Raw genomic sequence first — 14,769 nt, forward strand, 5'->3', positions numbered from 1 at the left:
AGACATTAGGAGATAAATACTGTATAAGGAACCTGCTGCTCCATGTTTATGCTGCTGCCACATGCAGTAAACAAGCTGTACTTTTGAATTCACTCTTGAGATCGTCATTTAATACATGAATAAATTAAATCATTTTCATCCAAATAAATGTACATTTGGCAATGCATGGAATTACTCTTGGATTTTGCTGCAGAGGAAATGACAACACAGCTCTCTCTGTTTGACACAGTGTGGAAAGAGACAAACAGTGACCCACTTAAAGTACATTGAAAACCATGCATCACACATTTGCATACACGCACACAGCCACGTTTGTTCTTCAGTCATGGTAGTGACTTTCCATTGACTTGTATTGTTTTTATACTGAGCTAATGATATTTTCTATCCCCTTACCCTAAAGATAACACTCACAGAAATGTTGCTATTTTGACTTTAAATAAAACATTATTTATTATATATGTATCAAGGCTTTTTGCAAGTGGGGACCATTAGCTGGTGATGTAGGTGATTTTAGGTTTTACCATGTAGTCTTGTACATTTTGTGCAAAGCCTGATGATTCGTGTTATCCCGGCATGAATTTAATGTTACAAAGAGCATCTTATGCTGCTTCAATGGAAGAAAGAAAATCTGACCTTTTGTACAAAGTTAACATGGCTTAAATTTAATTTGTAACCTAGAAATAGTACAGAATCATAATTATTTTGTATGCATTTGACATCTTATATACAGTGTATATATATATATATATATATATATATATATATATATATATATATATATATATATATATATATAATTATTATAAATGTTTTTTTTTTTTTACACACACTACCGGTCAAAACTTTTGAAACACTTGACTGAAATGTATCTCATGATCTTAAAAATCTTTTGATCTGAAGGCGTATGCTTACATTTTTGAAATTAGTTTTGTATACAAAAATGTAATTGTGCCACCATATTAATTTATTTCATTATAAAACAAATATTTTATTAAAATAAAAATGTATGACTTGGACCAAATAATAAAGAAAAGCAGTCAATAAGTGCCCAACATCGATGGGAACTCCTTCAATGCTGTTTAAAATGCTTGTTTATTTCCAGGATTAAATCCGATTATGAATCCTAGATTTTCAATGTGGACTTTTGAATCCCACCATATATACCCAAGGACATTCGGCCAGATGTCCAAACCATCATGGATTTATTTTATTTGTGTGAGTGAGCAAGTGCATAGTAGTTCCAGGGACAGATGTGTGTGTGTTCACGAGTGTTACAGAAAGGTAGCATTTGTGACGGATATGTTTGGATGGTGTTCGGGTCAGGCCGTGACACAGAAGAGCTGACATCAGCATATTAGGATGCCTACTAATTCCAAAACGTTTGATCTTCTCCTCCAATCAGCTTGATTCAAGGACACACTCTTCTTCACTCACACACTATGTCCACACATATATATATATATATATATATATATATATATATATATACACACACTCACCTAAAGGATTATTAGGAACACCTGTTCAATTTCTCATTAATGCAATTATCTAATCAACCAATCACATGGCAGTTGCTTCAATGCATTTAGGGGTGTGGTCCTGGTCAAGACAATCTCCTGAACTCCAAACTGAATGTCAGAATGGGAAAGAAAGGTGATTTAAGCAATTTTGAGCGTGGCATGGTTGTTGGTGCCAGACGGGCCGGTCTGAGTATTTCACAATCTGCTCAGTTACTGGGATTTTCACGCACAACCATTTCTAGGGTTTACAAAGAATGGTGTGAAAAGGAAAAACATCCAGTATGCGGCAGTCCTGTGGGCGAAAATGCCTTGTTGATGCTAGAGGTCAGAGGAGAATGGGCCGACTGATTCAAGCTGATAGAAGAGCAACTTTGACTGAAATAACCACTTGTTACAACCGAGGTATGCAGCAAAGCATTTGTGAAGCCACAACACGCACAACCTTGAGGCGGATGGGCTACAACAGCAGAAGACCCCACCGGGTACCACTCATCTCCACTACAAATAGGAAAAAGAGGCTACAATTTGCAAGAGCTCACCAAAATTGGACAGCTGAAGACTGGAAAAATGTTGCCTGGTCTGATGAGTCTCGATTTCTGTTGAGACATTCAGATGGTAGAGTCAGAATTTGGCGTAAACAGAATGAGAACATGGATCCATCATGCCTTGGTACCACTGTGCAGGCTGGTGGTGGTAGTGTAATGGTGTGGGGGATGTTTTCTTGGCACACTTTAGGCCCCTTAGTGCCAATTGGGCATCGTTTAAATGCCACGGCCTACCTGAGCATTGTTTCTGACCATGTCCATCCCTTTATGGCCACCATGTACCCATCCTCTGATGGCTACTTCCAGCAGGATAATGCACCATGTCACAAAGCTCGAATCATTTCAAATTGGTTTCTTGAACATGACAATGAGTTCACTGTACTAAAATGGCCCCCACAGTCACCAGATCTCAACCCAATAGAGCATCTTTGGGATGTGGTGGAACGGAAGCTTCGTGCCCTGGATGTGCATCCCACAAATCTCCATCAACTGCAAGATGCTATCCTATCAATATGGGCCAACGTTTCTAAAGAATGCTTTCAGCACCTTGTTGAATCAATGCCACGTAGAATTAAGGCAGTTCTGAAGGCTGAAAGGGGTCAAACACAGTATTAGTATGGTGTTCCTAATAATCCTTTAGGTGAGTGTGTATATATATATATATATATATATATATATATATATATATATATAGTATATATAGTATATAGTTATATTGCTTATATACAACAGTTCAATGAACAAGTAAATTTAGAAATTAGGAAAAACTGAGTACGGTCATACCGTACATGTGCATGGACTACTTTATTACGTGGTGGATCAATATCTGCCATTGCTGGTTCAAACCTAAGGATGCATCCAAGCCTTTGTTAGTCATTTAAAAAGTTCGCTTCAGAAATAGTATCACGGATTGTGCTGTTTCTAACAAGTTATTGTATAAACAAGAATGGATGGATGGATGTGTGTGTATGTGTGTGTGTGTGTGTGTGAAAGAGAGAGAGAGCATGTGTGATCACCTGTTGCCACACTGTCAGATGCTGTCAGCTTTCTGAAGATCAGATTTCTCAGTGGAAAAATGGTGGTCCAAGCGGGGGTATTTCTCCCTATTTTGCAGGAGCCTTTTGCCACCACCTGCTGGCTAACATATGTAATGTCAAAAAAATACATGTAAAAAATAAAGACAAACCATAGCTCTTAACAGATCTGCGCTGCTCTTACACTTTAGTTTAGAATGGCATGAACACCAGCAGAGTTATACACACACAGTGAAGTGTCCGAGTGCTGATGGTGTCAGACCATCATTGCTCATGGACCGTCTCTCGTCCAATCAGATTGAGGTCCGGAACTAACTGTTATGTGTGTGTATATATATATATATATATATATATACTGTATATATTAGGACTGGGAAATGTAACACTATAATTTCTGCAATTTTTGTTTAGTGCATTAAAACTAGGTATGCACCGATCCGATACCTGGATTGGTATTGGCTCCGATACTGACATTTTTAAATGGATTGGTATCGGTCCGATGTGCCTGATCCAAATCCGATACTGTGTGTTAGTCATGTTCGTTACTGTCAAGCTCAAATAATGACATAAAAGAACCATTAAAACACAATTAAAGTAGTTTATATGACTCTTGCATTTTATTCAAAGCCACTTGAAGACGTTCAATAGCTCTGTGAATCTCAAAAGGCTGTGTTTATAAATATATATACAAGTAAATATATATAATGCACGCACAGCACCAGCGCATTATTGAATGGCGCTGCTCTGTTTACACACACACACTTGCGGCTATTTTTAGCCTTCACAGCGGTGCACATCATTTGAGCACTACTCACGAACAACATCTCAGATATAGATGCTCAATTGTTTGGTTCACTTATATGCATTTTTACCAGAATTAATTAAACTACTGTGAACTTGCCTACAAACAGACACATACAGGACTTCCTGGAGAGCTTAGAATACCTAAATAAAAGCATGTGGTTTTAAAAGTTAAAGGTGTCATGGAGGCAGAGATATGAACTCAGTTGCAGGGTTTATTGAACAGATGATTGAGACAGTGATGTAAACATTGTGAGTAAATCCAGTTGAGCACAGTGGCAAACAGCAGGTGAGTAATATCCAGACAGGGTATAGACACTATGAACAGACAACTCACAACAGTCTTATGATGCTTGCAGGTAATAATGAAGACACAGATATGGTTGACATAGTAGAAAGGTCTGGAATCTCAAAGATGTCATCAACGAGAACAGACAAAGAGTGTGTGTGAAAGTGGGGTATGTATATATATGCAGTCCTTGATTAGCCACTAATGATATGCAGGTGCGTGTAATCAGAACTCAGGGGAGAGTGAGTGCTGTGACTGCAGCTAGGAAGAAAGCGAGAGAGAGAGAGAGAGAGAGAGAGAGAGAGAGAGAGAGAGAGAGAGAGCGAGAGAGAGAGAGAGAGAGGTGGATCTGTGACAAAAGGTGCGCGATTGAGATCTATTACTATTATAATATATTACTATTATTAGCATTTGTTTACAAATTCTAATAATATTTAAGTTGAATGGGTTCCAAAAAATAAATGTGTGAATGAAAAGTGGACTGATGTCTTACATCTAAATTGAACAAAAAAAGAGATCTGAATCCTTTAAAGTCCAGATACAAGTTGAAAAACATAAAAAAAAAATAAATAAAAAAAATGTCTTCTTTTCTACTGATAATTTATGCTGGAATTACTGTTAATTTTGCTGCTACATTATCCAGTATACTAGTTAACAATAAAGTGTTTTTAATAAGCTATACATTTATATTGAAATAATTTGTAGTTAGAGGTTTGTGTTTCTTTACATATTAAAGAGTACTCCCAATTATTTCCACACAATAATGTAAAGATATTCTAAACTGATTATGCAAAAAAACAAAAAAACACTGGTATCGGATCGGTATCGGCCGATACTGAGATTTCTGATATTGGATCGGAAGAGAAAAAGTAGTATCGGTGCATCCCTAGTTAAAACAATTAACACAATTAATGTAATATAAATATTTTTGTTTTTATTTCCTGACACTTAGGAGACAGGTGTCCCGAGTCGTTCCTGTCAGGCAACTCAGCCTTACAGGCTCCGATTTGGGTGGGGCGGGGTTAGGGCAACTTCTAGGGCTTCACATTTGTACAATGGCCGAAACTTCGCTATGTTTTCCCCCACTTTCTTTGGCTAAAATTGGCATATATCGATTTTCAGGAGGTACACACGTGACACAACTGCACATCCTTGCACAGAAACTAATTGTTTGAAGCAGTGCACTCTTATTCATTCTAATAATAACAAGAGGGTATTTACTGTACGGAGGATGGAGACTTCACCCGCAAGTGGAGAACCAGGTGTGGCAGAGATACGGGCAAGATTCGCATCATCCAAAAACTCTCACTTACAGTCATCTGTAGCAGTTTTAAAAACGGAACCACTCGAGTGAGACCCGGTGTGTGCGTGAAAGAGACTGGACGTTCAGCAAGCTGCTGGCAGGTATACTTTAAGAGACTGAACAGCAGCAAATTAAACTTCAGTTTTATATCTTTATGAATATTGTTTAATAATGCATTGGTAATGTACACTTGCCAGTAAAGTTTATAATTAATTGAATCTGCCCATTTCATCCTGTTATTTAAAAAAGTCCACTGGAAAACACCAGAAGATTTTGCCCAAATTGTAATTGCAAAATTCCCTCTAATTTTATGGCATGTATGCATATACATGTATCAAAGTTTAAAACCTGTAAAAATGTGTGTAATTAACTTTATCTGCAAAAAAAATTTTTTTTTTTTAAATATACCTATTTAAATAATTAAAATAAATGATGACTAACCAATTTCTTGAAAGGTTTTTGAGACAAATTATAAAGTACATGTTTGTTGTAATGTTGCGATTAATCACAGAAAACTGCAATTAATACGTTTTAGTGATTCAAAGCCCTATTACAGGTTTACTTAGTATTTAAAGGAATAATGCACCAAAAATTTCTTATGGTTAAAACATTTAATAAAAAATGCAATATAGAGCACATATGATTTATGGTCCTTTTTGGAGTTTGACAGCCCTTGGATTTTTAAAAACGAACATTCTGCAAAGCATCTCCCTTTGTGTTACTTGGAAGATAGAAAAATCATTCAAGTTTAGAATGAAACGGGGGTGAGTAATTGATGAGCGAAATTTCATTTTGTGGGAGAACTATTCCTCTAAGACTTTTGGCTACCACAGAAAAATACTGCACATCAATATACTGGTACACTGTTCCCCACCAACCTGATAATGTGTAAGAAGACAAATCAATATTTGTCTCATCTACTCTGAATCCAGCAAATTGGCTTGTGTTTCATGTGCAAGTACTTTGATTACAGTTCTAATTAAAGTATGCTAATCAGTGTTCAGGGACACTGTGACCCAGCACGCGTGTAATTCTGTAACACACTTTTTACTGGACAGATATCTCTAGCAATTAAATCAACATCATCTCTGCTTTGTGTCACTGCATTCAGAAGAGCTATCAGGTTCATCTACAGAAGAAAAATAAATGCATACTGTTGGATAAGCTACTCAAAATTTAAAGATGTAAAATTTCAGTCAAGCAACACTTTTAAATAAATTGCTTCAAGAAAAAAATCTAATAAAGGGATAGTTCACTCAATAATGAAAATTCTATCATCATTTAGTCACCCTCATGTTGTTCCGAGCCTGTATGATTTTCCTTCTTCCGTGGAATAAAATAGATGTTATGTAGATTACCAGCATCAGTCACCATTCACTTTCATTGCTTTTATTTTTCCTGGATGTTGAAAGTGAATGGTCACTGAGGTTAACATTCTGCCTTATATCAAAGTATGTTGTAGTGACAAACAGAAGGATTTAACCAAATATTTCTTTCTAAAAATGTTTTAAAATGCCACACAAGGATGCCTGTGCAGGGACTCAAATAAATTGATTTATATACATGAAATGTCTAAACGAACCAATTCACTATATTGACAGAAACAGACGTTGGCAAAAAAAAGTGACAGCACTGTAACAGCCAACTGAAAGACATGGAAGATTGGTGATGCTGTCTCGCTTTTGTTATGTCTGAATTACACCAAGATTACAAAGAGATAGAGAGAGAGAGAAAGAGCGCAAGATATACATAGAGGCGAGAAAGTGGGAGGGAGGCAGGAAGTTCTATTGTGTTTGCTTTAACAAGACAAGTGAAGAAAAAAATTCAAACGAATGGAAGGGTGAATGAAATGGTCAAAAACATGCCAACCCACTATCAGTTCCTTAGTTTGGCAGTGCGTTTACAATGCTTGCATTTGTGTGACTCGTTCTGTACAATCAAAATGTGAATTGACAAAAGCTATTTAAGTCGTTTCATCTACTCCGTCATGTTTTCTTTTCCAAAAGCAGATGACAGTCAATCAATTGTGAAACACTAGACAAAGTGATGCTTTATGTTGTTACGTGACCCCCTAGGATATCGCTCATTCTTTGTTTTGTTATTCTGTCGTTTATCATTCTTCTCAGCATGAGTGAGTGTTTAGTTCATTTGAAGTTTTTCGGTCCTTTCATCCTGCATTTAGTGCAGATAACTCACATTTTCATGTAATCATAATCTACTAAAGAGAATGGAAGGAATAAGCTTTCTAATTCTCTCTCTCTCTCTCTTTCTGTGAGTAATAAGTGTTTCATGAGATTCACTCACGCCTTTAACACCTTCCAATCTGTTAATCTGTCCAATCTGTCATAGGAAGTGACAAAACCTTTGTGTTTGGATCATGGCACTGAAATGTTCAAATCATGTGCTGTTAAAGGGCATGTGCCCACGCCTCAAACATGCACAACCCCCAGAAACACTCATTATTTGTCTGAAATCGGGAGTTGGTCTTGTATAAACTTGGCTTGATGATAAACTTTGGTAAATTTGACTTTAAAGAGCCCATATTATACTAATTTACAGGTTCCTAATTTTATTTTGGGGATCTACTAGATTAGGTTTACATGCTTTAATGTTCAAAAAATACATTATACTGTACATATAATTTCTCATACCATACATTTACTTTCCCTGCTCTTCATACTCTGGCAGAAATGCTTTGAATTATTTCCTGTCCCTTTAAAAGCCCCCCTTTCCAGAAAGCCCAGTCTGCTCTGATTGGTCAGCTGGTTTAGTCTGTTGTGATTTGTCAACTGCGTAGAGCAGGTGTTGAAAATGTAATGCTCATTAACATAACAGAGTTTCAGAGACTTCGTGAGCAGCTCTGTAAACACTATTTTAACTATGGTAACAGTGCCGTCAGTTTTTGCCACACCAGCTCTAATAAATGAAATAATGAACGTTTGGAAGAACAAGCTGATCGACCCGAACCACCTTCGCAAGCATGACTTGAGCAGGACGTTTCACATTGGTAAGTTTGAAATTTGTAGCTTTCTTACAAGTACACTGTTGATTATTGTGCACCTAACAAAGCTTCAAGGAAAGACACGTAGTGCATCTAAGTCATCTTTTGCTGGAATGGGTGCAGCCGAACTTTTTTCACCCACTACGAACGGAGAACTGAGGCTTCTCCGGTTGGACATTACTGGGTGTATTAGATCATTTGTTAGCCGTGGACTACCGATAGCGGCCGTAATATTACAGCTTGTAATTATATAAGACTCTTGAGATTGACCATTTGGTTACATGAATTTAGGTAAAAGCCAGTCCACAGTTAAGTAAACCATTACCAAAACAATAACATACATAACAAGTTAGCCGAGCACTACCATGGATTGCAGATGTAAAATAAATCCATCTCCACACTATTCATGATAGTAAGAATGACAAACAATCTGCACATATACACTCACCTAAAGGATTATTAGGAACACCTGTTCAATTTCTCATTAATGCAATTATCTAATCAACCAATCACATGGCAGTTGCTTCAATGAATTTAGGGGTGTGGTCCAATCTCCTGAACTCCAAACTGAATGTCAGAATGGGAAAGAAAGGTGATTTAAGCAATTTTGAGCGTGGCATGGTTGTTGGTGCCAGACGGGCCGGTCTGAGTATTTCACAATCTGCTCAGTTACTGGGATTTTCACGCACAACCATTTCTAGGGTTTACAAAGAATGGTGTGAAAAGGGAAAAACATCCAGTATGCGGCAGTCCTGTGGGCGAAAATGCCTTGTTGATGCTAGAGGTCAGAGGAGAATGGGCCGACTGATTCAAGCTGATAGAAGAGCAACTTTGCCTGAAATAACCACTTGTTACAACCGAGGTATGCAGCAAAGCATTTGTGAAGCCACAACATGCACAACCTTGAGGCGGATGGGCTACAACAGCAGAAGACCCCACCGGGTACCACTCATCTCCACTACAAATAGGAAAAAGAGGCTACAATTTGCAAGAGCTCACCAAAATTGGACAGTTGAAGACTGGAAAAATGTTGCCTGGTCTGATGAGTCTTGATTTCTGTTGAGACATTCAGATGGTAGAGTCAGAATTTGGCGTAAACAGAATGAGAACATGGATCCATCATGCCTTGGTACCACTGTGCAGGCTGGTGGTGTAATGGTGTGGGGGATGTTTTCTTGGCACACTTTAGGCCCCTTAGTGCCAATTGGGCATCGTTTAAATGCCACGGCCTCCCTGAGCATTGTTTCTGACCATGTCCATCCCTTTATGGCCACCATGTACCCATCCTCTGATGGCTACTTCCAGCAGGATAATGCACCATGTCACAAAGCTTGAATCATTTCAAATTGGTTTCTTGAACATGACAATGAGTTCACTGTACTAAAATGGCCCCCACAGTCACCAGATCTCAACCCAATAGAGCATCTTTGGGATGTGGTGGAACGGGAGCTTCGTGCCCTGGATGTGCATCCCACAAATCTCCATCAACTGCAAGATGCTATCCTATCAATATGGGCCAACATTTCTAAAGAATGCTTTCAGCACCTTGTTGAATCAATGCCACGTAGAATTAAGGCAGTTCTGAAGGCGAAAGGGGTCTAACACAGTATTAGTATGGTGTTCCTAATAATCCTTTAGGTGAGTGTGTGTATATATATATATATATATATATATATATATATATATATAGCTCTGTGATGAATGCTAGGAATTACATGCTAATGGGAAGTCCGTTGTCCCACATGGTGGTTCCCCAAGCAGCGGCCCTTCCAGTGAGGAGCGTGATGACTAATGCAACCTTCATTGACTCTGGTAAAACAGAGGGCTGCAATGAGAAGTACATGGAGTATTGTTTAAGGAATGTGCAACAAGAGTCCAAATCACCTGAGAACAGGGCTGGAGGATAAGGGCATGTCTCGAAGCATCCAGAAACGTGGGAAATCGCGGGAGCCGGTGAGGGCACTTTCTAGGTGAGGCCGGTATCGGGAGACTGGCGGAGTTGTTGGAATGCTGAGGTGAGCACAGCGAGCTGCGATACCATCATCTCCAGAGCCTGGTTATTAGTGGATATTTGATCCTGCTGACATCTCAGTAAAGATCTCTGCTGAGACAGGGCGGAGCAAAGAGTAGATTCCTCCACTGGGTCCATCATGGCTGGATTGTTCTGTCACAGAGCAAGACAAAGATATCCAAGAGTAGAGGAACAGTTCAAAGGATTTATTCACAATAAATATCATCTTCAACTATGCTGGCGAAGTATGAAGATCCCATCACCAGCTGCAGTAGCAAGGGGAGAAGTCATGGCCACACAGGTAAGCTGACATGCAGCAAACTGGAATGAAACCACACTCCTGACATGCGGGCAGAGATGAGCAACCAAATAGAACCACTAGAGACAGGACCAACTAGGCAGAGAGAGTGAGGTAAGTACTTCACATCAAACAGCTTTCAATAATGATAACACACAACATACTACAGACTACATACAACTACATTCAACAATCCAACAATATAAATGAGGAGATTAAAATAAGCAGAAACAAACAAGGAACAGGTGCCGCTCGCCAGCTGAAAGTTGGCATGATCAGTGTTCCCATGGAAAAAATCAGGGTTTCCATGGAAACGCATGCCAGCGGCACCTGAAACCCATGAGGCAGAAACATCAACACAACTAGATCAAAACAAACAGAACATGGAGCATGAGTGTCTGGATTCCAACACAGACCGAAACTTAACCATACAGGAAGTCACTATCCAGACACCATGCTCCAGACAGGAAACAAGACCGACCGAAGAGCACACAGTGGTAACTCACAATCGGTTTTCTTAATATCTTTTTTAGTTTTCAGTTGCATTACGCTTACATGTTGTCAAATGTCTGGCGAGTTAGTAAAAACTAAAATGTACTTGCTAATGACGATTCTTTATCCAACATGTCCATTAAGGGTTGTAGTTGCAACACTAACAAAAAAAGTACCAAAATGTCCCAACATGTTTTGGACGTGGTGCCATGCTAATGTCATGTTTGTTTGTTTGTTTGTTTGCAATTTAATGCAATAGTATTCTTTGAAGTACCATGAAGGACTATGTAGAAACCATGGTATTTATCAAAGCTACTTTGGTATGACAATCATTGTACCATTATGTTACCACCTACGATTTTGTAAAGGAAGGGTACCAGCAAGATTAAAAGTACTCCTCTGGGTACCAAATAGCCTTCAACAGTGATGCGCAGTTGCTACAAACTTAACCCTAAACCTGACCCTAGCTTATAGTGCAACCAGCTACTTTCTCTATAAAGTGTAGCTATCAAGTCTCTGGTAGCTTAGCTAGCTACATTTTTTCAGTATCTTACCCAATACTGGCCTTCAAAGAATACATTATGAAAATTTACTAAATTATCAAATAAAGATAACTCATAAATACAGTAAAATTGTTTTTGTCTACATACACACAAAAACACACAATCATGGTCTTGGTGTGGCTCAAACATCAAATTAAAGTCAACATGAGATCAAAATTGACCCTATACATACAAAATTAATACTCTTTGTAATCTTTCATAAAAATTAAAAAAGCTCCACCTCTGCAATGACTGTCCTTTTGACCATTTTTCACAACCCAATCAATTTCCGATTAACAAAATTATGTCCTGCCCTCCATGTTTTTCCTCATTGAAGGTAGAGTAGAATAGAACAAATTAGAATAATAATTTCTATGCCCCTTGTTGCTGGCCCTGATATGATATGCATGAATTAAAGTTAGTATTTTTAGTAAGCAGGCTGTGTAGTGAAGAGAAGCCAACTGTAAACTATCAATTTTGAATACGGCTCTTTACACAAACAGACAGCTGTCTAATCTTTTGCTCACATTCTTTTGCTTCTTTCTTCCATTCGCACTTTGCCTTACACAAAACATACTCAAAAAGCAACTTGGCAATGTCGTCCTACAAATTACACCACAGTTCTCAACCAGATAAACGATGCCAAGACAAGAAAGAGAAGAAAGCGATCGGAAGAATTGCACAAACATTTTCATGCTCAATGCATTCAGCAGCTAGCTTGATTTAACCAAATTATCCAAATGTGCTCAGCCAAAATCCAATCTCTCTATCCTCACATTCTCCTGCAGTCCATTATGCACCTTTCCAACCTGCCCAAATCACTTAGAGTTAATTTATTGTTAGGAATCTTCCAAATGGCTTTTTCAAAATCAATTATTCATTTACCCTGCACTCTTATTGGAATTAAGCCTTGTTAGATGCTGCTCCTTTCACTGCTGTCGGTGTTGGAAATGGAGTTAATGATTGCTAATGCATGCTAATAAATGCTAAATGGGCTGATCTATTAGGTATCGGGCGGCGCTGGCTAGTGACACCACCCTTGCATGAACTAACACGCACACATGCACACACATTAGTTTGTGCTATGCAATTATTTTTACCATAATGACTGAAATTGCTGGGTGATCACAGTAATGGATGGTGTGGTGAAGTGTTCTGGGCTGCTTACTGAAAGGGTTTAATATTGCCACCTTCAAGTCATGTCAGAATTAACATAGTTATGTACAAGATGGGCACACATGAATGCCACCGTAATGTTGTAATTACCAGTAGGAAACTCAGGATTTTCTTAGAGCCCCGAATTTGAGCCCCATGTCAATAAGAGAATCTGGCTAATTGGTATTGATTTAGTTGGTTGATGAGGTGACACGCTTGTTTGACCAAACAACATTCTCCATCTTTTTCTGTCAGCATGAGAATAATAAATTACAGCATCAATTGCACACCTAAAGTGTGTCCTTTGCTCTTCATTTTGTTGCATTTGAACTAAAACACATCCAGCATTGGAGGGAAAATGAATATGAATTGCGCAATTAAATTAGAAATATGAAATTGTCTAATACGTACATTTTATTCCAACAAAAATCACTTATCCTAATTATACATACTTTTGGACCTCATAAATAGTTAGGTACTTCCCAGGAGGTATTTAAAGCAGCATAAGTGTACTGTGAGTTGCTCTGGGTAAAAGTGTCTTCTAAGTGATAAATTAGCAATTTTTAATTAAAATGGTGTTAAGTCACGTCTAGGGAAAGAGTGCGATATTAATGGGATGCTGCAGACAGAAATCCTTTTTGTCTTTACTATATTTAATATTTTTTCCGCCTCCCACACTGGTTTGAATCTTGCTCGGAGCGGATCGAGCAGGACCGGTTACACTCACTAAGCACAAACCAAAAACACACAAGTTATCCACAGAAAACAAAACAGCCCTCACCTCCTACAGCTTCCTTACATAGTATTATTAACTATTTACAGTATACAGAATGGTTTTGTCAAAGATCTAAGGCTTGCCATCAATGCCACACTGCTTAACTCCACCGATTAACATCAAGTGAATACATTCAGTCGATTTAAAAAGCAGAAATGTGTGCTCGAGCACACACACAAAACAAACAAGTACGATTGTTTGCTAACTGTTATGTCAATGGGGGCAGAGGATCTGTTGTTTTAGAGTAAACCCAGTGCGCTCTTAGAGCATAGGTCACATGGATCAGGCTTGTGTGGTGTCTTAAAAAGCTTTAGTGAAATATGAGGGAGTCTTCTCCCTGAGCTGATGAATGAGCTAGCTGCTATTATTGAGGTCCTGCTCTTCTGTTCCCCTCCGTAGAACGCAGGATTGTGTACCCAGCACAGCGGATCATTGGCAAATTTAATTACCTTTCTGAGAGCTCTTCAATCACAAGGATTATTGTGTGTATGTGTGTGATTGTGTGAGGAGGGAAGAGAATAACAGAAAGTGAACTTACAAGTGTATATATTTTTTAAAAGGTGTGTGTGCTTTTGTGTGTGTGTGTGTGTGTCAACTATTCTGTTGAGGCAATAGAAAAAAATCCTCATAGCTCTAATAAAATCTGCCTGTTTTTTAAGCAGAATTCCCTGAGGCTCTCTGACTAACAAACAGTCCTTGTGATTGTGAGTGTGAGGACATTTTTAACCACTGTTTTAAATCAGAATTAAACTATGCCTGTTGAAATGTCCAGCTTTTACCAGCATGAAAGCTGGTTTTCAGCCGGTCTAGCTGGTCGTCCAGCCTGGCAAAGCTTGTTTTCAACAGGTCTAGCTGGTCTCCTAGCATGGCCAAGCAGGTTTTTAGCAGGTCTAGCTGGTCTCTAAGCCTGGCTAAGCTGAATTTCAGCAGGTCTAGCTTGTCTCCCAGCCTGGCCAACTGGATTTCAGTTGGTCCAGCTGGTTTCTCAGCCGGGCTAAGCTGG

At 38.6% G+C, this 14,769-nt stretch overlaps 1 protein-coding gene across 1 annotated transcript in view; it reads left to right on the forward strand.

Annotated features, from left to right (window-relative positions):
- The first annotated feature begins 10,738 nt into the window (after positions 1-10,738).
- The window catches only part of LOC127635748 (reticulon-4 receptor-like 1), a 97,136-nt gene continuing 93,105 nt past the window's right edge, over positions 10,739-14,769 (forward strand). Inside the window, exon 1 of the mRNA XM_052115979.1 lies at positions 10,739-10,805. Coding sequence (XP_051971939.1) covers positions 10,739-10,805 — 67 coding nt within the window. The remainder of the gene's footprint in view (positions 10,806-14,769) is intronic.

The sequence above is a fragment of the Xyrauchen texanus genome, chromosome 43, assembly GCF_025860055.1.
Source record: "Xyrauchen texanus isolate HMW12.3.18 chromosome 43, RBS_HiC_50CHRs, whole genome shotgun sequence".
Classification (NCBI taxonomy): domain Eukaryota; kingdom Metazoa; phylum Chordata; class Actinopteri; order Cypriniformes; family Catostomidae; genus Xyrauchen; species Xyrauchen texanus.